Source organism: Rhinoderma darwinii, chromosome 2 (genome assembly GCF_050947455.1).
Source record: "Rhinoderma darwinii isolate aRhiDar2 chromosome 2, aRhiDar2.hap1, whole genome shotgun sequence".
In the NCBI taxonomy this organism is placed as follows: Eukaryota; Metazoa; Chordata; class Amphibia; order Anura; family Rhinodermatidae; genus Rhinoderma; species Rhinoderma darwinii.
Window position 1 is genome coordinate 36,650,787 of NC_134688.1, and position 25,270 is coordinate 36,676,056.

At 42.8% G+C, this 25,270-nt stretch overlaps 1 protein-coding gene across 5 annotated transcripts in view; it reads left to right on the plus strand.

The window, feature by feature from the left end:
- Positions 1-25,270, plus strand: part of YAP1 (Yes1 associated transcriptional regulator) — a 76,963-nt gene that overhangs the window by 42,595 nt on the left and 9,098 nt on the right. For 2 of the 5 annotated variants that reach the window (XM_075851524.1, XM_075851528.1), the window contains exons 3-6: positions 6,361-6,473; positions 10,771-10,872; positions 20,385-20,575; positions 24,521-24,651. In XM_075851524.1, the coding sequence (XP_075707639.1) occupies positions 6,361-6,473; positions 10,771-10,872; positions 20,385-20,575; positions 24,521-24,651 (537 nt within the window). The remainder of the gene's footprint in view (positions 1-6,360; positions 6,474-10,770; positions 10,873-20,384; positions 20,576-24,520; positions 24,652-25,270) is intronic. The other 3 variants (XM_075851525.1, XM_075851526.1, XM_075851527.1) reach the window with 3 other exon arrangements.

Sequence of the window (25,270 nt, forward strand, 5' to 3'; positions counted from 1 at the left end):
CTGCCGACAACGATAAAAGTTTCTGCATTTAAAGTAATACAATCGGCCCATCATTCTCCTTTTTACATAGGGCAATGCCGAAAGAAAGCCAACAGAGATGTGGCCCCGTCAGCGATTGTGAGAGTCTTCACAGTTGTACCCCTACCCAAGAGTAAGTTATGGCAGTATCTTAGAAAGTAACCACCTATTTCTATGAGGCAAAAACACTTTTAGGTACTAGACTGATGCAAAAATCCCATAATTGAATTGAAATAGATGAAACTTTTGAATCAAGGCGTATTTTAAGCGGCCCCTTTATTAAGGCAAATCTGTGGACTTGGCCTGGTATGATGTGTCCTCCCAGTAAATGTACAACTGCAGAGCTCATTGTGGTCTGTAAGATGAAGCCTTCTCACTCGTGTGCGGAGAGCAGATTATCTCATCCCAGCTTTTCCCACCCCTTTGCCTTAAGGGTCTTTTGTCTGTTTCCATGACCAGCCCCACTATTGGCAGAGAAGTGCAGTGGGAGTTCTGTTAAACGGCAGGGAATCCATACACTGGCGTCACGAGGAAGTCAGTCATCAAGGCTTTCGGAGTTGGTCTATATGACCTTCACAGGGGGCCTCTCAAAAGGAGAGCTGTTCCTCTTGTGCTCTAATAGCAGCAGGGAGGTCGGCGCAGCCTTTTGTTCAACAAAGCAGAAAAGAAAGCAACAAGGAGCAAATGGTTTGCATTATGTAAGCAATTGCTGAGTCCGTGCCTCCGGGGAAATGCGCTCTAAGTGTGTGCCGGAATGACCAGCAACATGGGGGATTCCCTTAGTTTTTTGGTTTCCCCTCTTTGGCTCTGCTGCTCAGTCCATGTTGTCGTATTCGTACTGAAGCAATTCGTGATTTAGATGTGTAAACAGGCCACTCCACAATTTTTGTATGTGTGGGGCATAAATTTAGGAATTTTGTAACGTCTTTATTACGCTCATTGTTCTTTTGTCTTGACGTCCTGGTTTTGAAACTTGACCAGGTCAACATCTGCTTAGAGTTTCCATGTTCTACTAATGTTTACATGGAATTTCTCTGGTTTTATCGCACTCTTCAGGATTGTGCTCGGATTAGTTGGCTTTCCATAAAAATCTGTGTCCGTATTTGAGATTGGAAGCTACGCTTTGTAATTTACTAACTGTTAAAATATAGTTGTTTTATCTATGCAAATTCTGCTTGCAGTTACTGCCACTAGGGGTGTCTCTTCCTGTAATCTGCTTTGTCCCCCCCCCCCCCCCTCTGCCTGCCTATTGTCAAGCGATGTCCCACCCTTGTTACGGAGCAGAAGGTGGGGGTGTGTCTCTTCGCTGCCTGCCTATACAAGTCTATTGAGAGGGGAGGGTGCAGCAGAAAGAGAGAGAGCGAGTCAGAGACGCTGCCTATGGAGAGGGGAGGGGGGACGCAGAAGCAGAGTGAGACAGGCTGGTGGTAAGAGTTCTATTACAGCCCTGTGCTGGATTCTCTGCTACACTGCTCATTACTGCTGTATAGTCTCTATTCTGCTGCACCTTCTATATATGTGATAGAGATAGGAGAGCAGTACTCTCTTGTGTGCACAGTGTATAAAAGATATGATCGCAGTTAGGCTCCACACACTAGCTCCGACAACTGATAACTATATATGGAGCCTGCAGAGGAGAAACCTGCTAAATAATTCGAAATACTAGTCCTATAATGGCCAGAAAGTGTCATTCGTCATGTGCACACGTATGACCGCTTATTCTGAAATGACGTGAAAAGTTAGGCTTTGAAATGTCCTCTGTTGTTTTTTTTTGTTTTTTTTATTATTTTGTGACTCGATCCTGGGGCTTTTACCGAAAAATCCTGGTGCCCTTCTAGAGTAGCATGCTACTAGAAGGATGTTTTAATCAAGAATGAATTGATGGGTCCTGACGCCTTACTGATCACTGAAGAATGGTGAAGAGTAGTGGCTGCTGCCTGCATAGGGCCCATGCACACTGCCATATTATGTAGTAATGTGGCGCCCCTAAACTATTGGTCCATACTGTGTGCCTCCGTATAAAATTGGAAGCACACCGTTATTTTTCTTACAAATTCATACAAAAACATGCCATATAACGAGGAGTTCTTTCCCAAGAAGCGCTGTTACTTTCGGGAGAATAGGGTACCGTTGCGCTGAGCGTGCACTAGACACCGAGAGGGAAGTATGGAGCAGTGCAGGTCATGATGGGCCTTCAGGTAGACCAGTTTTTATATATATATATATTTTGTTTTCTACGGAGGCAAGAAGGGCGGCACCAGAGGACAATAAAAGTTGTGTGTAACAGTTTGTCATGGATTGCAGGGTAAATGGCTTGTTAGAGATTTTTACAATGTAAGCCTGTGGTGCTTCACTCTGGATAAGATGTTTTCAACATGAACTTTGATTTATGTGCAGGTTTATGTGGCTGAAATTGTTTATGCCTTTTTTACGGACACGCAGTGATTTGATGTTTGGGGAGACTATTCCATACAAATAGTCAATGTGGTTGGGGATGGGGGGGGGGGGTTGTTAAATTGCGATGTGTAAACGGAACAGGCTCCAATTTACTTGGCTACACCATGGTAAAAATACAGCAGGCCTATGGCAATTCTAGCATGGATTTTCCAGAGAGTCTGCTGTTGACACTTGGACTTTTGCCGTAGATTGGCCAGCAGACGTTCTGCAGACTTTAACGTTCATTATTCCCCAGATATTTTCCGGCGGGTGTGAATGGGGTATAAAATCTACTCGTATGCATTGCTGGTGGAATGTGAGCAGAATCTGTCAGGATTTAGACGCAGAATCCGCACGTAAACTGTAATAAAATCCTGAACGTGTGAACATGACTTTAGTGTGGTGGTTTATTGGTGCTGGAAGTCTCTGAAAACGTTTTTAGATATTTGTTCACTCCGTTGTCAAACACTTTTGTTCGCTCTCCTCCTGGGCCTACAGTTTGTAGCATAAGCGTATGTTCAGAGGGCCTATTTTCGGCCGTTTTTTTGGGCCGTAAACGGCCGAAAAATCGGAAGCAGAACGCCTCCAAACATTTGCCCATTGATTTCAATGGGAAAAATGCGTTCTGTTCCGACGGAGCATTTTTTGCAGCGTTTTTTTACACGTAAAAAACGGCCGTGAAAAAGAAGTGCAGGGCACTTCTTAGGACGTTTTTGGAGCAGTTTTCCACACTCTATTGAAAAAAGCTAAAAAAAAAGGTCCGTAAAAAACGCAGCGAATTTCGCGAGTGGCACAAAAAACTTCTAAAAATCAGGAGCTGTTTCCTCTTGAAAACAGCTCCGTGTGAACTTACCCTAACAGTAGGATTTGAGCAGCATGTATACTTTGCGTTCTTTTATCTTCTTGCGACAAATATTACAAGAAGGAAACCTGAGGTGAGGCTGTTGTGCACCAAAGAGCTGTGTTTGGCCTTACCTACGCTTTTAATTTTCTGCGCTCTACTTTCTTAAAGGAGTTGTGCAGTTTCAGAAAACCCCTTTTCATGGACCCTATTAGGGAATTCTGAGTTAGTAGAGGGGGGTGCTCTATTCAGGATCCCTCTCGCTAGTCCTCATCTCTAGTACAGAGTGGAGAGTGGGTACAAAGTGCGTCTCTTGATCTGGAGGACCTGACCTTTTCTGCATTACTCAGACAACCTGTCAATTTAAATGGGCACTGTAATGCTTAATTTCCCCTGTGGTGGTGCTGCAGGGAAATTGAACACTTACTGCCAGGTTTACCCACAGATTATAGCTGATCGTTTGGAATCCCAGCTAGGGGACACTTCCTGATCATCTTTTTGTCAAAAGGCCTTTCTAGATTGTCCAAAGCAAAGAACCCCTTCGATTGGGTCTGTGTATACAATATAGGTGTATCCGTTCCCTCGCTTTCTGAATAACCTCAGACTGCTTCTGAAATGGTTTTTACAGTATAATTCGTAAAATTTATAGCTTTTACGTGCTGCTTCTGGAAGAACATTGCTGATCTTCTTCAGTTTGACTCTCCCTATAGTAAGGCAACTTTTACGGTACAAAAAGCCCTGGACTTCAAAACCTCAAATCAACATTTTCGATGTAGTGTTGAAGGAGTTCTGTCAGAAGATTTCGTTGTTCCATGTGAGGTTCTCGGGAATGTCTCTCTGAATCAAGTGTACAGGTCTCTATAATCTTGAAGATCCCATGGTCAGAGGTGGTGGTTTGTGAGCACACTGAGCTTGTTCTATGGCCGTGTTTACTCCATATGTCTAGTTATACATCTTCACAGTACGGCTTTGTCCCGCAAGCGATGACAGGGATAAGCAAGCTTTTATTTACTAAGCAAATATTGCCGGTTTTAGTGTACCTTCAAGCCCCGATGGCTCGCTCTTTACCTCTTCTTTAACAAGGAGGCTGTTTGAGTTGACATGGTCTTAATGACTCATGCCTCCATAAGAGAAGATTTGCTGACAAGGCTCTGTTACTTGATGTCCCTTCCCTTGAAATCCGAATTTTGTAATTACTTGCAATATTTTCTTAACCTAAGAAGGAAAGTTATAAAAGCAGAATGAACAAGGTGGGGTGGGGGCTGAAACTTCTCAACTGTACCTATCCCTTTTTTTATCTTTATTTTTTTTTTTACTTGTGTATATAAAAACTTGCAGAGCACATCTATTTTTTTTTTCCTAATCGAATTGATGCTTAAATCGCGCACCGCACACGGATGTGCATTCCCTGTGCGGTGCGTGACTTTCATGCCCCCATTGAATTCAATGATCGCGTAGATCGGACTCTCCTTGCGTGAAAACTCACGCATTTGTGAATGGCCCCATTGACCTCAATGGGTCCGTGTGCTGTGCGTGGTTTCCATTCGCAGCACACGGACGTTCTTCTCGTTCGTGTGAATGGGCCCCAAGTCTGTAGCCAGTTGGAAAGAAAGCATTAACAATTCTGGACAGTCCCTTTAACTCTGTGTGAATGAACACCTGAAATTGTGCAGTTGGTACGGTGTTTTTTTGTTTTTTTTTAGTCTAAGGGAGGTAGTATAGACTGGCACTGGATGCAGAACAGAATCTAGTTTCTGTCCTTGTTTGTTAATCCTGTGCTGATGCAACTTAATAGCACAAGGAAAATTGTCTAAGATTTTTTTTTTATATAAAAAGCAAGCAATTTTTAATGTTTGCAAGTCTAAGGCACTCTACACACAGGATTGAAATGCTGCGCATTTTCCTGTACGAAAGATCCACAGCCCATTACGGTCCCAGCCATGCGGACGAGATTTGAGTAAATCTTATCCACATGCTGCAGAACATTTTCCACGCGGAGATCTGTGCATGCTGCCGACTTTTCAAATCCGCAGCATGCTCATTCTGTTACTGGCGTTCACAGCAAATTTTGGTGCAAATTTTGGTGCAAATTTTGTGTGTCTTTACCAGTGAGGAAAACTGCATACAGAAGAAAATAAACTATAATCCTCTCCCCTGACGCTCCAATAGCTGGTCTGTGTACAGCTCGCCTCCTGTCATTACTTTTTGTCAGATGTGTATGGAGAGCATATTCCCTTATTTTATATTTTTTTTTTCTTCATACTTGCAGATTTCGTTCTATGCACCGATAAAGCATAATTGGACATTAGATCGATGAAAAACCGTATTAAGGCCTCCTTCACACAGAATTTTTGTGGCAATTTAAACTGCATCGAAAAACGTTTCTAAACACGCCAGCGTTATTAAAATGTTACATGCCATTTGGTGGCATTTTTTATTGAATTCAATTTTAGATGTCTGGATTTGGAAAAAATGTGCAGTCTGTAATCTTAATCTTAAATTTTTCAACCCTTCTAATCAAGTACTGGAAGAACTCCTTTGGAAATAGGAATGGGTCTTAGGCAAAGTTCTTCAGCATACCCTAAACTACAGTGTCAGGCCCCATGCACACGACTATAGTTTTTATACGTAATTATGGATAATCTATGGACCCATTAATTTCTATAGGCCACGTATATTTACGGACGTGTGTCCGGGCAGTAGGCGTGAGCCGCAAAATATAGAACATGTTGAATGAGGCTGATCCAAGCATGTATGGTTATGGGGGAGTCGAGCGAGAGGGGGCAGGTTACCGACCACTATCTAATGGTATAAATATATGGCTTCAATACTGGCTACATTCTGGTGTTCTCAAGCACTTAGGTTCTTGTACGTACGGTAATGTAGTAAAAAATGTTTGGAAGGAAAGGTCCAAGTGGAACTCTCAAGACTAGCTGATAAACAATAATTATATTTATATACCGTCTTCTCATGGGCCTTGAGTGGTTGGAATCTGAGATTTCTTGTTGGTTTGATTTTTTTTTTGTTTGTTCTGTTTTTACGTAATATTTTGTTCTTCCTTGCAGCCATATTGAACAAACTACCACATGGCAGGATCCAAGGAAGGCAATGCTGTCTCAGATGAATGTAACTGCTCCTACCAGTCCGCCAGTGCAACAGAACCTCATGAACCCAACAGGTATGCATGGATTTCCTTAGTCAATGTTTGGTTGGTGGTGGATTCATTGTATTGATAGCAGTCCTACTAAGGAAGTGTTGACATTCGTGCTCATAATGTTTTTTTTTTTATCGTTTTTAGTGTAATTTTGTTCACTTCTGATATTAGATGGACCTTCCTAATGCCATATTCTGCTAAACCAAGAGACATTGAAAGCTAAGGAACAGTTGTCGTTGTTTAGATGGTGTTATGCATTGATGCAGGCTGGGACTGGATCAGGATTACAATGCTGTTCATTGATGTAATGGGGCAGGGCTGTGACAACCTCTCACTGCATTTTGTAAAAAAATAAGTTGTCGTTTTTTATAGCTGCTCATAGAAATTAGAGTTTTGTTAGTCATTGGATTCTAGTGTGCCATTGAAGGGAGATATTGGTAGGATAGCATGGTTGTCTGTTTTAGGCCTCAGGTACGCAAACTTCTATGGGGCCCTACTATACCTGATTTCATAGGGAGACATTATATAGCGTTTTTTTCTGTCATATTTAATATGAATCAGGGCACGGTCTATCGGACTTCATATTACAGATGTATTCCCGTTTCAAAGTATCTCTTCCAGGGGAAAATAAATCATAATACAGGGTGACATATGGTTCTATCTAGCTATCTCATATCTTGCTAGCTATCTCATATCTTGCTAGCTATCTCATATCTTGCTAGCTATCTCATATCTAGCTAGCTATCTCATATCTAGCTAGCTATCTCATATCTAGCTAGCTATCTCATATCTAGCTAGCTATCTCATATCTAGCTAGCTTTCTCATATCTAGCTAGCTTTCTCATATCTAGCTAGCTCATAGCTAGCTTTCTCATATCTAGCTAGCTCATATCTTTCTAGCTCGCTCATATCTAGCTAGCTATCTCGCTCATATCTAGCTAGCTATCTCGCTCATATCTAGCTAGTTAGCTCGCTCATATCTAGCTAGCTAGCTCGCTCATATCTAGCTAGCTAGCTCGCTCATATCTAGCTAGCTAGCTCGCTCATATCTAGCTAGCTAGCTCGCTCATATCTAGCTAGCTAGCTCGCTCATATCTAGCTAGCTAGCTCGCTCATATCTAGCTAGCTAGCTCGCTCATATCTAGCTAGCTAGCTCGCTCATATCTAGCTAGCTAGCTCGCTCATATCTAGCTAGCTAGCTCGCTCATATCTAGCTAGCTAGCTCGCTCATATCTAGCTAGCTAGCTCGCTCATATCTAGCTAGCTAGCTCGCTCATATCTAGCTAGCTAGCTCGCTCATATCTAGCTAGCTAGCTCGCTCATATCTAGCTAGCTAGCTCGCTCATATCTAGCTAGCTAGCTCGCTCATATCTAGCTAGCTAGCTCGCTCATATCTAGCTAGCTAGCTCGCTCATATCTAGCTAGCTAGCTCGCTCATATCTAGCTAGCTAGCTCGCTCATATCTAGCTAGCTAGCTCGCTCATATCTAGCTAGCTAGCTCGCTCATATCTAGCTAGCTAGCTCGCTCATATCTAGCTAGCTAGCTCGCTCATATCTAGCTAGCTAGCTCGCTCATATCTAGCTAGCTAGCTCGCTCATATCGAGCTAGCTAGCTCGCTCATATCGAGCTAGCTAGCTCGCTCATATCGAGCTAGCTAGCTCGCTCATATCGAGCTAGCTAGCTCGCTCATATCGAGCTAGCTAGCTCGCTCATATCGAGCTAGCTAGCTCGCTCATATCGAGCTAGCTAGCTCGCTCATATCGAGCTAGCTAGCTCGCTCATATCGAGCTAGCTAGCTCGCTCATATCGAGCTAGCTAGCTCGCTCATATCGAGCTAGCTAGCTCGCTCATATCGAGCTAGCTAGCTCGCTCATATCGAGCTAGCTAGCTCGCTCATATCGAGCTAGCTAGCTCGCTCATATCGAGCTAGCTAGCTCGCTCATATCGAGCTAGCTAGCTCGCTCATATCGAGCTAGCTAGCTCGCTCATATCGAGCTAGCTAGCTCGCTCATATCGAGCTAGCTAGCTCGCTCATATCGAGCTAGCTAGCTCGCTCATATCGAGCTAGCTAGCTCGCTCATATCGAGCTAGCTAGCTCGCTCATATCGAGCTAGCTAGCTCGCTCATATCGAGCTAGCTAGCTCGCTCATATCGAGCTAGCTAGCTCGCTCATATCGAGCTAGCTAGCTCGCTCATATCGAGCTAGCTAGCTCGCTCATATCGAGCTAGCTAGCTCGCTCATATCGAGCTAGCTAGCTCGCTCATATCGAGCTAGCTAGCTCGCTCATATCGAGCTAGCTAGCTCGCTCATATCGAGCTAGCTAGCTCGCTCATATCGAGCTAGCTAGCTCGCTCATATCGAGCTAGCTAGCTCGCTCATATCGAGCTAGCTAGCTCGCTCATATCGAGCTCGCTAGCTCGCTCATATCTAGCTCGCTAGCTCATAGCTATATCTTTTTATACATTATGCCATTTTATCAGACAATGATCGCTTTCTTTCTGTACTTAAAATCTATCTGACCCTCTGTGCGGAATAACATTGAATCGTCTGATAAAATTAGTTGTGTTGATGTCCTATGTTTCAATAACCAGCAAGTTTTAGGATGGACATGTTCTATTTTATAAGGCTTCAGTGTATATTAAAAGAAAGTTGCTAAAATGTTTTCTCCAAATAAGACCCTATTGGCCTACTTAAAGGACTATATCTTCCTCCATTCATGACGACTTACATGCCGTTACGTAGTGACGGCCTATACCTCCTCTTGTAACACTGCCACTACTTAATCCATTATCTGCCACCGAAGGCACTCACTATTTGAGGGAAAAGGGAAGCCAACATTGGCTTATCGCTCTACGCGCCATAACCCTGGTCTATAAGTTCAGCCAGGATGATTGTAAATATAATTTAAAGGAAATATACAACCGGTAGCCATCTATACAGAACTTGTATATGTCAGTAGAAAACAACCCAAAAGGTTATAGGCCAATAGTCCTGTTCTAGGCGCATTGAAAACCCGAATCCGCTTCTTGCTCTGCATCTGGTTGGCTCGGTTAAGGGACCCAGTTCGTTCAGCCTATTTCACCCCATGCATTTCAAAGGGTGAATCTATTGTGAAAATTCCATTTTTTCGCACAAGAATGCCAGGCTGCTTCTGAAATCCGCACCGCAAATCTGCCATGTCTGGCCTTACCCTTATTATGCTTGAGATTTTATTTTCATTGTACTTTTGTTATTTAGCAACAATATTGTAGTCTGTGCTGTGACTGAAACCCTAGCTAAGTGTTTTTTTTTCCCATCATTAGAAGTGATGGCATATCACTAGGACAAGCCATCACTTTCTAATCGGTGGGGGTCTGAATTCTGACACCTCCGCTGATCCTGAGGAATGGAGCTTTTTCCTGGAAATGAAACTGGGTCCCATCATTTATATATTCTAGAACATTATAAGTTTATAAGTTGTGACCCTTTAATATTGAACTGGAAGAGCCATTTGCATGTCTCTTCTACAAGTGGTTTGCATTTTTTTTTTTATACGGGTGGTTCTGGGCTTTGAAACTTTCTTTTCTTCCACTTTATGACGGCTGCTTTATGGTGCACTTTAAACTATGGGGTTTCATTTTTTTTATATTTTATGGTCAAGGTTTTTGATACCTAAACACATTGAAATAATTAGGGCTAGTGCTACATTGGCAGCTGTGTCAGAGGGCCACAGTTGCCTGCAGTTCTTCGTTGGTCCATTGGGTGCACTGTTAGAGCTTCGTCGGACATTCACCACTAGACCAAGATCAAGTAATGGAGGGTTCTCCAGTAGCTCCAATAACATTCCAAGCATATGATACCATCGGTTTTTATTTCTACCTTGGTGGACCCCAACAACTTTTTGATCTTGTCAAATGGTTTTGTCAAATCAATGTTCTTGACACAATGAAAGTTGCACATTTTGCAGATCATTATCGATATCTCTCGGGCTATCCCTCATGCAATACTTCAACTTCATTAACATAACTAGTTGTTTATGACCTAGTAATCTCTAACTCAAATTGCCCCCCCTCCACCTTTTCCCCGCCAAATTTTGACCTAAAGGAGACCAATTCTTGTCATTGTGTGAAGGTGATACTTGATGATCACACACAGAATGTTGAGCTTCCTTGTAGTTTATTTTGGCATCAAGAAGTTTAATATTTAATATGGAACTTTTTAGTTCTTTTTAGAGTCAATTATTTTTAATATTGATTAGCAGATATTGTACGTCCTTGTGTCCCCATCCCAATATGAATAAAGGTTAAGCTTTAAAATCTATTTTTAAATTTATGTTGTAGGTCCACTTCCAGACGGGTGGGAGCAAAGCCTTACTCCTGAAGGGGAAATCTTCTACCTAAATCATAAAAACAAGTCCACATCGTGGCTAGACCCACGTTTCGGTAAGAACTTTTTGTATTAGTTTTGGCATCAACGTTTTAGTATTCTTTATGGCACAAATTTTTAGAACAAAACCATTTAGTAGTGTAAGCGTTGATGGGTTCCTTGAATAAGGTGAACAATGGGGTTATTAGGGTCCACTCATATGTGCTGACAATCTTGATGCTGCATACAGCTTCCAACCATTACAAGTGCTTGGAGTACCGAGTAGAAAAAAGACAGTATATATCTTGCCCCATTTAGGACAACTTGTTCATCATACCTCCGGTCTTCTACTTGCACGCCGCAAAACCACCATTGGTCTGTTGATTTAGAAGGTAAAACAAACTTATTGAGAGCCACTTCCCAAATACTTTCTTGGGCTACATTCACACGAACGTTTCCAACCTCGGACGTGAAAAATTGTAGTTTTTCACGTCCGAGGTGCACCTGTGCGGGATGCGTGAAGCGCAAAAAATAGGACGTCCTATTTTTTTTTTTACCGACCCTTCACACGCTCCGTTGAAACAGTCATGTGAACGGCCCCATTGAAATACATGAGTACATGTGACGGCCATTGTTTTAACGGCCGTCACAACAACGTGATACATGCTCGTCTGAATGAGCCCTTAAAGGGGTATTCCGGTTACAACTTATCACCTATCCACTGGAGGAGTCTGGACCCCTGTTCTGGCAATCATTGGGGGTCCCAGCAGTTGGACCCCCACCGATCAAACCGTTATTACCTATCCAGTGTATAGGTGATGATATTTCTTAACCGGAATACCATTTAAATAATGTTTACCCAATAGTGAGGTCCACTGCATGGGATTCCACTCAACTGAAGTCCACTGATTGAAGAAACTTGATCTAGGGTCTACAGTCATCCAAATCCCAACAGGTCATGATCAGCAGCTTCAGAATTCAGCCCAAATCTACTCCCGTGCAGACTCCCTGACTCCCCCATGGCAGCGTCCTCTGCCTGTACTGATATATATGATCAGTGCAGGAAGAAATAAAAAAAACAAACTGATCAGCTTCCTTTCATATTGGACATCAGGTATGAAATATTAACCCTATCTGACATTAACCTTTTCACTGCCTTAGACCAGGAGTAATTTCTCATAGAGAAAACACAAATTAATGACTTCTTAAACAACTGATGAGCTGTTGGGAGTTTATAAGGACTAGATAAACAAAAACGGTCCTAGACCACCTGGGATGTTGTCTGTAACCTATGCCCCCCCCCCCCCATCTACTCTAAGCTACTAGGGATTTTGGGATTAATCCTTTTCAGTACCTTATACCGCAATGTACCTTGTAACTCCAGCTTCACCGATCTGGAGCTCCTCCACAGTCCTTTTTTATTGAGCTGCAGTGATGACGTCACATCAACCAACGTAACCGCTGCAGCCAATCGCTGGCCTCCGTTGTGGAGGCAGTGGGCACGTGTCGACGTGACGTCATCGCTACAGCTTCGTGAACTGATTCCCTTGGCCTGTCAGTTGTGTTTTTTTAATCCTAAACAACCCCTTTAACGATGATGAAATAACCAATGTAATACTAAGGAAATCTTTTAAAATATCACCATTGGGGTATTCAATAACTTTAGAGGAGCAACTCTGCCCTTGATGACCTTGCGATAAGCTAGTAAGCGCAAACCTCTTACGTTTTTGACCTGTCATATGTTTCACCAGACTCCATCATAAACATGCACACTCGGCGTATCGCATTACAGCATCCTTTGGCGCATGCCACAATTTTCTTTTTTTAATATCTGATGAAGACTATATGTGCCCATACAACTCCGAGCTTGTACAGAGCCGCAATATAGCCGTATGCATGAGTTGTGTTGTGTAGATTGTCATTTCACCCTATAGATTTCAGCACGGCATATAGATTATATAGGTTCCTGTTGATGCTGTCAGACTGGTCATTTTACAGCTCATTAGATGGTTTTATACTTTCTCCAAAGCACTGAACTCAGATTTCTGTCTAATCCTGTTTTGAAACTTCATCTTCTATGAATGAAAGGGCAATTGTCTTCGAGAATGTCAGTGTTTCAGTCACTCCAAATATGATAGGCATTTGGTTATGGTGTTTGAACAGCAAGTAAAGATCTGTTTTGATATGACTAGTTATGGGACTTCCATCACCAGAGGAAATACAGCAGCCTGTTAGGTGCCATGTGTGTTGTCATATGGTTCTTAGGCCTAGTTCACACAGGCAGATTAAAATCGGTCTCAAAATTCCTTCAGGAATTTTGACCTGCCTGCATCTTACGCCCCTCGACATTGAGGACCGGGGGCAAAAATTGCCAAGAAATATGTTTTTTTTGCCTCCCATTGATTTTTTTTTAAATTGTAGGTCAGAGGCGGAACCGCATTTTTTTTCCCGCGAGCGTCTAAAAGGGAGGAGGTTTTGGCAGTTTTTTGTTGCGGATTCGACAAGGTTTCCGTGTTAAAATTGGCACCAAAAAACTGCGTAAACTAGGCCTTATAATGCACATTTTTTAGAATATTCTTATGATTATTATTATTATTCCAGAGAATGGGGTCTTTTTTGTGGGTTTGTACTTAATTATGTTAGGAAATCGCTAATAGCATGTACCTTTTACCTAAATTATTCCTTTAACAATCCAATAAAACAAGAAGAACCGATGGTAATTTCACATACTTAACTATTGCCCTAGAGAAGCTATTGGATAACGAAGTGCCATTTATGGTAGCCTGTATTCTGTCAATGCACCGACTCAATGGTTGTCAAGACTGGTAATGTGACCCCCCCCCATAAATGGGTTCTACCACTAAAATAACTTATCACCTAAAAAGTGTTTGTTTAATTGCTGGGGGTTCCACTGCTGGGAGACATTCACCGATCAAGAGCACAGGGGTCCCCAATTCACCCGAATTAACGAAGTGGTGGGCACACATGCACGCTACCGTTCCATTTCTTCTCTATAGGACTGCTGGAGATAGCAGAGTACAGCGTTTGGCTATCTCCAGCAGTCCCATAGAGAATGATTGGAGTGGTAGCGCGCATGTGTGCCCACCACTTAGTTGACTTGGGACCCCTATTCTCTTGATCGGTGGGGGTCCCAGCAATCACACACTTATTACCTATCTTGCGGATAAAATGTGACACTTGCATTTTTACGGCACCTGTGCCACTTTAATAGCTCATGGCTGGCGCAGATTTTCTTTTTCTCATGTACGCGTAACCAGAGATGTGCCCCAATTTTTTAAGCGTTGCGCGCCTCTTAATTGCATTTTACTCCATTGCTCTTAATTGCCCTCATTTCTCTGCTCACAGTTTACAGGTGGATATAATTGTATCCCATCTTGGTCGTCATTTGTGAGATAGAAGAACACTCATTTAACCTCCACTGATACATTGTAGCACTTAGGACAGGACACAGATGCTGCGGATTTAGAGGAGCTGGATGCAATTATAATAAACTCTCAGCTATGACAAGTATTAGGTCTGTACAGGTTTTCAGCCTCTGGATGTAAACCATTTCCATTCACTGTCCGCAATCAGATCTTCAAAATTATTTGTTTTTACTGGCGTTGTCCTCAAATCTAACCAAAACCGACCTCAATTATAGAATATATATAAAACTACGTTAAAGATTTCCTCCCAAATCTATTAAAGTTGCCTTCTAGTGGTAAATTAGAAGTTACAGCAGTGGCCACATAGTAGTCATCCTGTTTCTTTTATTTGCAGAGATAGAGTGAAATTTCTCTTCTGTGTTGCAATACCCATTTTCGCAAAAGTGACGACAGGAATCGCGGCCATATTTGTTATCTCCTCCTTTTTGTATGAAATACATTTTACTTTGTTAGGCTTCGTTCACATCTGCGTCGGAGACTCCGATCCAGCAGCAATTACCGGCGATTACCAGAGATCGCGCAGCATGCTTCGTTAATGTGTCCGGTAAAATCACTGACGCCCTGACGGAAAGCCGACAACCTATTAAAGTCATTGGGTTCCGGCGGCGTCCGTTGTGCAACGGTACAGTCTGTTCCGTTATTCCCTTGTTCTGCTCCTCTGACTGAGCAGAAAAACCGAATGGCACAACACAGATGTGAACAAAGCCTTCGGGTGTGTTCACGTCAGCGTTCGGTTTCCGTTGATGGGTTCCGTTAGACCTTTCCGTCAGGGGAAGCCATCAACGGAAACAATAGCTTTTGCATTACTATTTTCAATGGTAATGCTTCCATTGCTAAAGAATTCCATTTCTCTCAGTTCCGTAAGTCGACTGCGCTATTTTCAACCAAAAAAAAAACGGAAACCTTACGGAATAGAGACAAATGGAAACCATTAGCAACAGAAGCATTGCCATTGAAATCAATGGTAATGCAAATGGAACGGAAGCTATGGTTTCCGTTTGCCTTTCCGTTGATGGGTTCCTCCGACGGAAAGATTTAACGGAACCCATCAACAGAAACCGAACGCTGATGTGAACAGGCCCTAGTTGTTGCTTGAAAGTGCTAACAAAATGAGTTGGTCATCCGTTGTGTGGATTTAATTCAATGACAACCGATTTGGCTACACTTCCTGTTGTCACTTTTGTAAAAATGGCCGCCACAACACATTACTTCTTAGGGTCTGTTCACACGGAGTATTTTGACGAGCTTTGATTCCAATGGGAGGCAGGGGCGGTTTTCTCCTGAAAGCGGTAAAACCGCCTCGCGGGAGAAAGAAGGGACATGCCCTATCTTCGCGCGTTTACGCCTCTGACCTCCCATTGAAATCAATGGGAGGCAGAGAGAGCGTATTTTGCAGAGTTTTTTCCCCGTAGCACTCAGTGGCCGCGGGCGAAAAACGCAGCGAAAGTTGCGGCAAACGACGTGCAGGAAGGACAAAATCTGCCTCAAAATCCCAAACGAAATTTTGAGCCAGAATTTTCCTCCTGCAAAAAACTCTGTGTGAACACAGGCCTCATGCACACGAACGTGTTTTTTGCGGCCACAATTCCCCTGAAAATCCATGGTGGAATTGCGGCCCCATTTATTCCTATGGGGCCATGCACACAACCGTGATTTCCACAGCCCGTGCATGGCCCAGGAGCCCGGACCGCAGAAAGAACGGACATGTCTTATTATGGCCGTGTTCTGCGGTAAAGGCTCATAGCAAATAATGGTCGTGGCCATGTGAATGGCCCGTGATTTGCAGGTGACACTGCCCCCGGCCGACCCGAAAATCACGGCCGTGCACATGGCTACGGTCGTGTGCATGAGTCCTTAGTAAAATAAACAAATTCCTGGGGGGTTTCCACTGCTGACCAATTTTTACGTTTTAAGTGGAAGTCTTTTTGCACTGTTGCAGCAAGATATTGGGCTTTTTACGCCATCTGAAAAGACCATTACAGATCTGACCTTGTGATCGTCACTCAAGAGGGGCCGGTCATTAAACTGGTATTCCCATCTTAAGCACTCAACTCTTTCTGTTTGATCATAGACTCCAAAGAGGAGGACTACACCATAACGTCACATTTTTTGGGTGCAGTCTTGTAGGTGCATTTGGCAGGATATAATCACCGTTTACGGCAGCTGATACTCTGCGAACGGTGCTCTCACAGGGGCTGTTGTGCTGATGGCCATTACAAGCAGGATACAGACTACCATAAACAGCACCCATTATCTCTGTAGATTGTACCGGAAGGGCGGCATGTGTTGCCTATTTCCATTTTAGTGAGATTCTAGTATTGTTTGGTCACCGCTTGTGTGTTCCCTGCAGCCGTTCTGCTAACATCTCATTATCTTGTGATCTTAATTACTGTTTGCTATACTGTAAGCAATCGCTTGTGCCCCTCCCCCTCTCCATTCTTTTGTCTAGGTGCAGAATGTTTGCCATGAGGTGGATGGTTTAATTGGGGGTTTGTCTTTTTTTTTTTGTATATTTTGCTCGAGAAAATGTAAGCCCTTCCCCTGACCCAATATCTTGATTTCCCCTCTTTACTAGAACAAAAAGTTTGTTTGGCTGCCTGTGCGGTCTAAGCTGCCTGGGTACGGCTACATATGCCAATCAAATGCTTTCCATATTTGCAGGGGTATGGGAATCTGACAGGAAACTGACTAAACCCCGGATTAAAATAATATTACATTGGCTTATTTACTTTTCAACGTGTTTGAAGACTCTGTCCTGAGCAGAAGACGGCAGGATTTTCCAGGAAATGGGGACGTCTTGTAACTTTTTGTACAGATTTTATGCACGGCTCCCGTGGGGTGGACAAATAACAAAATATGTTTCGCCATCTCTGGAGGATCCTGAATATTTTTTAACTCAATTTTTTTTCTGTCTCTAAATGTCTTTAGTATTACAATCAAGAAAAAAGAATAACCCCTTACACTTAGGGCACCAATTTCTATAAAAGGATTCCCATCTAGTAACTTACTCCATGTTCAATAGTTTTAATAGACAGATCCTAATAATATAGTCCATGCAATAGCCGTATAGATTGTACCCTCTAGAACTGTATATGGCACTTGCCAGCAGCAAGTGGCATCTATAAGGATTCCCGATTTCAGGCCTATGCATACTGGGTGGATGGGCCTGTCCCCTCTGAACGCTTTTTGGTCATGTGACTGGTGTATATGAAGTCGGGGAACGAGAATCGAGCATGATGGATTTTGACCCGCCCAAGCCTTTGCTTATCTCTCAGCAAAATAGTCTCCCTCTATGGATTAAAATAAAGATCCCGAGCTTGCGTGCGTCCGGGGAGGGCGGCGAGTGCATGCGTGGGCTTGCATATTTACCAAATGGGTTGTTGTTTTTTTTTAATGGGGATCTGTCTCCCATCAACTGGTTTAGTTTTGGCTACACAAGCATTATATTATATGTTTATTAAGCTGCTCCCAGGCCTTTCGGGTTCCTCTTATCTCAAAGAAAAAGAAAGGTGAACAGGTAAAAATCCATCGGGTTGATTATAGCTAACCCCAACGCCAGCCTTCAGTTGAGTGTCTACCGGGTCTCTCTTTAATGACCAAAACTTCAGACTATCTAATGTCTATGATCTTCAGGGTAATGACCTCATTAAATGGGTTTGTCCATCAGAAGTGATGACCTATCGCTTGGATACGCTATCACTTCCTAATCGGTGGGGCACCAACTGCTTGGATGCCCACCAATTCTTATAATGGAGGGGCCACAACACTAGTGAAGCACTGACTACTTCAAAGCCCGATCACTTCAATGGAGTGGTTTTGCACTTTCCAGCATAGTGGGTGGTGGGGACCACCGATGTTCAGGATAGAAGTGGACGGGACTATTGTTTTCGAGATCAGCGGGGGCCCTAGAAGTCAAACGCTTACTGATCATAATGTTATGGCGTATCCTAGTGATGAATGGGAATTCCCCTTTAATCTGGTTGCTATAGGAAGCACTATATTGGTTTTGGTTGCATTGTTTTGTAACTCTTGCCTTAACTGGCTGTGAACCTCAAACGAAACTGTAGCCTCCTCAACTTTGTTTCACAGGAATATAAAAGAACACACGAAAAAAAAAGGTCTTGAGTTAAAATGTTATCATAAAAAAGCCTCTTAAATGATTTGTTTGCTGAGCCAGAGATTGCCAAGTTAGGCAGCTGTTTACCTCTTGGCTTGCGTTCAGGCCGCTGATGTCACCGTGACCTGGTGAAAATAAAAGTGCAAGCAAGAAACCAGGCCAACCCACCTCATGAAACGGAGCATTGTTTTACGTAAAGAGATTTCTTTCTCTGTCTTTCTATCTGAGGGGTGGAGGCTGCGGTGATCCCTCTAGTGCTTGACTGGAGTCCCTCCGTTCCGAAACACATTTGTCCAAGTTCAGCCTAATGAGAAATTGAGTTACTGTGGATTTCTCTGGGAGAAGGATGAGAGATGAGATGAGGCTGTAGGTTACCAGAAAATAGTTTGGGTGGTTGGAAAATAATTACGGACAGTAAACTTTTTATATATTTCTGTATCATGGCTTTATCGGTTAAGAATTAAGTGAGTTAGCCAAAGGGGGTTTCCCATCAGAGACACATGGCATATCCACAGGGTATGTCAGGTAGATGCGGGTCCCACCTCTGGAACCCTCACTTATCTCTAGAACAGGGTCCCCTAAACCCTATTCTACTGCTCTGTGTTGTGGCTGAAACGTGTGATTCTCGACAATGAATTATGGACACAGCGTAACTCGCATGCTACGCTGTTTCCGTAACTACCACAGTAGTGAATGGCAGTTACGCGGTTTCTGTAATTCATTGTCCGGAATGACACGTTTCAGCCATAACACAGAGCAGTAGAACAGGGTTTAGGGGGCCCCGTTTTAGAGATCGGTGTGGGCCCCAGAAGTGGGACCTGCATCTATCTGACATTTATGACACATCCTGTGGATATGTCATAAATATCTCTGATGGGAAAACCCCTTTAAGGTCCTTTTTTATACCAACAGTACATTGTTACGATCGCACGAATAGCAATTCGTTCAAGGTCTAACCAGCTATATTTGACAGTGTATATTATCGTTTAAATATATAAGCGCGATCGAGAGAGGTTGTGACTTGTTTGGTGGTTTTTGTGCTTTTACATCTCAAATTGTTGGACGCATCTCTCGAAACAATAACACGCCTACTGGTTTGTCGTGGAAAACTAGCGACGCTTTTTCACACTTGCAAATTTATTGCCGATGAATGATCACCAGTTAGTATGCACGCTCTGTGGACGTGCTGTTTATTTCAATGGGAAGATGGGAATATCTCCTGTGGGCACCAAGGATCGGCCATGTTGTGTTTCAAAATGCCTGATCCATTTTTATTTTATTTTTTTCCCCCGACATCAACAGTTAGGGGAGAGTCCGGAAACCCCCATACTCTCTTTAGATAGTAGGCAGATTTTAATCTAATGTACAGTATATAAGTTAACTATACAATGGAGATAGCTGCCGGCAAAAAAAAACACTTTTTTTTCCGACTCCACCGTAGATGTTCAGCCTAGTATACATGTTTACTTCAATAGAAAGAAAATAATAAGTGTCTGGCAGTGGCTTATGTTCTACAGGAACAAGGGGTCAAACACATTAAAATTCAACGTGCCCAAACCCTGTTTCTTTGAATATCTGGCGTCAGGAGGCCACCATACATGTGAAATTGTCAGCTAATCTCTCGGAAATCGACTGGTTTGAACGACTCAAGTTTTTGGCCAGCATAAGTTGACTTTTGTAGGGTAGGTATCCCCACCATTAAAAAGAGCGTTCATCTCTGGTTCTCTGTTCTGTTGTCTTCCATTCTTGTATGATTTCCTCAAACCCTTGGAATTTTTGGTCTACCAGTTGACCTTTGTTAAAGGATTTGTGTAGTATGATAGTCCCACCCTTTTAAATAATTGTTTGATTTTTCCGATTTCCCTCAATATTCGTTACTTTTTCTCTTTATGGTTTAGCCGCAATGAACATTACATTATTCTATGTAGTATACCGCAGCCATACGAGAAACTTTTTTAATACCTGTAACTTGGGCACTAGTTTATACCAGTATAAGTAAACCATTTTTCTTTTTTCTCCCTACCAGCAATGAACCAACAGAGACTAAGTCAGAGTGCACCGGTGAAACCCCCTCCACCACTAACCCCGCAGAGCCCCCAGAGCGGTGTCATGGGAGGTGGTGGCAATCAGCAGCAGCTAAGACTCCAACAACTTCAGATGGAAAAAGAACGCCTACGACTCAAGCACCAAGAACTGCTTCGGCAGGTGAGGCCACAGGTTAGAAACAACCTTTTGTTACTTTCTATGTTTGTCCTGTCATCTGTGTCGTTTAGTGGGGGGTTAAATGGATTTGAGTCATGGTCATGATGGTAAACTAGGGCCAAGGAGTGCAGATTGCAACATGTGGACAGTTTTTTTTTTTTTATATATATATATATATATATATATATCTCACACAAAAGGTAATTATGCAGGCATCTCAATATAGGATGTTATGTGCAGCTTAACATATTGGAAGCTCGATAGAGCTACTGATAATCAGTCAGGGTACTTAAAGGATTTTTAGTTTTACTGGTTACGCATTTCGATGACTGACAAGCGTCTTCATCAGACTAAATCTTACAGTAAACAGTACAGCAAAAAAATGCCAAAATAACATGGTAATGATGTCATCCGTGGAAGCGGTACAGGCCAATTAAAGCCATAGAAAAGTTCCAACAAAAAGTAAATGTTATTAAGATGAAGTGTTGCTTCAAACATATTCCATCTATGTACATTAAACACATATATAAGTACATTGTGGGCATATCCATATTACATATCGAAAGATAATAGCAGTTAGCTAGTGGTACTAGTGCAATATAGAGATCGGGAGTATATATTCAATCAGTGCAATAGTAAACTATTCTCATTCAGCAATGAAGGGAATGGCGAGTCAGTCTAAAATGATTGAGGTTAGGCCTAAATCAGACGAGCGTGTTCGGTCCGTGATATACGGTCCGTGTGTCTCCCGGACCAGACCCAGTGCAGGGAGCCGGGCTCCTAGCATCATAGTTATCTATGACGCTAGGTGTCACTGCCTCGCTGCGGGACAACTGTCCCGCACTGTAATCATGTTTTCAGTACGGGACAGTAGTTCCACGGAGAGGCAGGGACTCCTAGCGTCATAAATAGCTATGATGCTAGGAGCCCGACTCCCTACAGTGCGTTCGGTCTGGGAAATATGGCCGACACACGGACCGAATATCACGGACCGAACACGTGCGTCTGAATTAGGCCTTGCTGTGATAGACTCCAAAAAGACTCTCTAAATTAAGTTACTGAGTACTTACTTGATCAGAACAGGATCCAGAGACTATAGCGACCAGGGAAGTGGGTCTCTGCTATGGTTACCATGGGGACAGAACGCTAAGCCGTGGCTACGAACGCCGGAACAAAGTACTGGAAGTGGGTCTCGGCTCACTCTTACTGGGAGGTTTACACCGTGAGGCGCTGGTAAAAGGTGCCTCTGTTCACATGTTTTGGTTGAGATTTAATGTAATTGACAATAAGATCTTGGCCCTGCTAATTCCTTTCAACTTAATGAAATTCAGCCCTTTTAGATGGGGAAAAGGCAAAATATCATCTTTAAAAATGGCAAAATATCTAAATTAAAAAGGACTTCTCATTAGGTCCTAATATCTATTTTACATATGTTACCTTTAGCCCAGTCCCTCCTTGTTTCCATCTCAGTTTTTTTTGTCCTTCTTGCTCCCCCCATTCCTGAGTTATTGTTCCCTGTTCTTTTAGCGACAAATATGTAGATTCACTGTAGTTTGCCAACGAGGCGTGAACTACAGTGGATCTAGGTGGAGGCATCTTCACCGCCTTTGACGCTGTCCAATCATTGTGAGGCAGCTTATGATCAGCCTTGCCCAGCGTGATTTCACGAGACCATGCTGGGAGATGATTTCTCATCAACCACACTTAACTCTGACTGATGCAGCGGAGTACGTCTGATTGCCATAAGCAGTATCATGCTGATTGGACAGTGTCGGAAGCTGTGAAGATGGTTTCACCCAAGGATATTCACAGTAGTTAGACGCCACATTGGTTTACTATAGTGAATTTAAATATTGGGGGCCAAAAGAATGTGGGAAGAATAACTTGAATGGCGGGAGCAGGAAAAATAAATAAAACGGCGATGGAAACATGGTGGGAGCTGGCTAAAGGTAACATACTGTATGTAAGCTAGATTTTAGGGCATCGTGACAGGTCCTCCTTAAAATGCATATGCCCTTCCCAAACAAGATCCTCAAACATAGTCATTCAATGTACAAAAATACAACCCCCCCCCCCCCCATACTCCATCATGACCTCTCCATCCTTGACTCCTTATAGCCATATTTGCCAAATACAAGAAAGGTTTGATTATTCAGACCAAGTCACAGGGTCAAACTAAGGTGGGTGGAAACCCCTGGAAAAAAACATTTGGTGAGGGCCTCATTCGCACCTCTGGGACCCAAACCCTTTATGACCTCTTATAGCAGTCACATAAAAGAACTCTATCGGAGTTATAGACGCACCCAATCCAATGACTTCCTTTAGACTCCAAAATAGTGACATGCATGTGTGGCCATCACCTGTTGGCTGGGTAGAACTTCCAACCAGGTCAGTTACCAAGTCAGGGTACCATGCAGACCAGACAAGTACCTTACTATTCTCTAACATATATGAGAATTGCCTGTAATAAATCCTGTGGCTGAAGCCGTGATCTTTTATAAATGCATAATAATAGAATTTTTTTTCCTGCCGGCTGACTTTGTATAGCTTTTCTTACGGATTATATATAAACCACTCCAGTTTGACAAGTTTCTGGCTGAAAAACCGGTCTACTTTTAATGTTCTTTACATAAACCTAGTATACCATAGTATTTCTGCAAGTTATTTTTGTAACTTTGTTACAGTAAATTTTTTGCATGTGACTGCAGATTCTGCCCAAAGGATCAGAAGCTTGTAGTCGGTTCAGTCGTAGTTTTTGCTGCTTTTTTTCAGTAAATTAATGTAATAGCTGTTTTCAGATTTAGTCTTTAAAACTATCCTGATGTGCCCCAAAAAAGTGACTATACATTGGAAATGTATAATCGACTAAACTGCTGCCCTTCTCCTGAATGAACCGGCGTCCGTTCCCGATCCCCTGTTTTCCACTCTCCAAGTTGGCCACTGCAGTCCCAGACTTTCCTATAAAGTGCTTCTTCGCAATTCTGAGACACCCCACTCCCTTCTCTGCCCCCCGATGGACGAGCACTGATGCAGTCAGCACTGCTAGACATAGTGCCGACACAGGCCGGCGTCATCAGTACTCGTCCGTTGGAGGGCAGTGGAGGAGGGGAGGGGTTTCAGACTTCCAAAGGAGCTCTCTGTATCGAAGTCTGAGAAAAAAAAGTGGCACTGTGCGGATTAACAAATCTGCCTTTGGTTAGGCCGCCACTCTTTAGTAGTCCACGGCAACATTTTCTCACCTAAGAGTTGCCCTGAAATCACAGCGTTACAGTAACTTCAGTGTTTCTCTATGGGAGAAAAAAAAAGTTGTTTGCAAATTTGAGACTATCGAAAAATAGTGATGGCGTAGGCTGGCTGGATAAAATGGGGGAGTTTTACGAAACAAACTCAATTTACACCAAAAAAATCTATCGTGTTATAGACCCTTTTTTTGCCTCAAATGGCTTTAGACTTTGGAAAGTATTTAGAAAAGTGGGCACGGTTTAATGTGCAAAAACATTGAAGCAACATATTTGTCTGCAGTAAGCCAACCAAGAGGTGACATAGGGAAGGGGAAAGTGCCTAGCAATATTCACCAAATTTATGATACAGCATGCACCACAAATTTGGCGCATCTTCTGCCTGCCTGGTCTAGCTTTAAGCGGTCTGAAGTTTAAGACTATAATAATAAATCTTCCCCAATGCATTTCCCTTTTTTACCTACAAATGAGTGTTCACTCTAATTGTATAAATCATCATAAATAGCTACTATGGGTAATAAGTCTTGGCGTCACCCTTCTTAATTATCCATTTCTGAAGTGCCAACAAGTTTTCAAGAAGATTATACCGATGAGATAAGAAAAAAACAAGAACATCCTGTGGAGTAATCTATTTATTGGCGTCGTGTATCTGTTGGACTGGTTCCAAGTTACTTATGTTTTTATTGAATTTAATAGTACACAAGTTTACTCTTCTTTGCAGGAACTAGCTCTTCGTAGTCAAATACCAACCATGGAGCAAGATGGTGGAACTCAAAATCCAGTATGTTCTTCTGGAATCACTCAAGAACTCCGAACAATGACCATGAACAGCTCCGATCCTTTCCTCAACAGGTGTGTTTATGGCAACTATCTACCTCGACGATGAGGGACACAATATGTAAATTGGATATTTATGCAGTTGGTCAACCTAGAGAGGGTACAAATATCAAATTGAGGGAATTTAATCAGAAGGTTTGTGATCTCATTTGGCTTTACTTTTTTTTTTTTTTTTAAATTTACATAGCATCGTATTTGGACTTCTCTTTAGTCCATGCTTACACTATTATTGTGCAAATGTATGAGGCCGTATCCAAATGGCTATGTCCAACTTTGTGTGATCGCTTGGTGTCCGACCGCTGGGACCCCCAGCGGTGAGCAGAACGGGGGACCGAAATTCACCAAAAGTGCTCCATGAGAATGGTGTGCATGATCGGCTACGGTTCGCTTTATCTCTACGGGCCTTCTGGGACAGCTATCTCTGGCAGCTCCATAGAAATAAATTGAGCGCTGGTCAAGCATGCGCTCCATTCTCATGGAGCAGTTCGGGGGATTTTCTCCTCATCGCTGGGGGTTTATGGCTAAGGGGGTTCATGTGTTTGTGGGACAAAAGTCTTAAAGTTAATGGATTTGGTACAGATGTCAAACTTTGGATTCCCTCATGTTGAGTGAGTTTGTAGACTGCTACACCTAG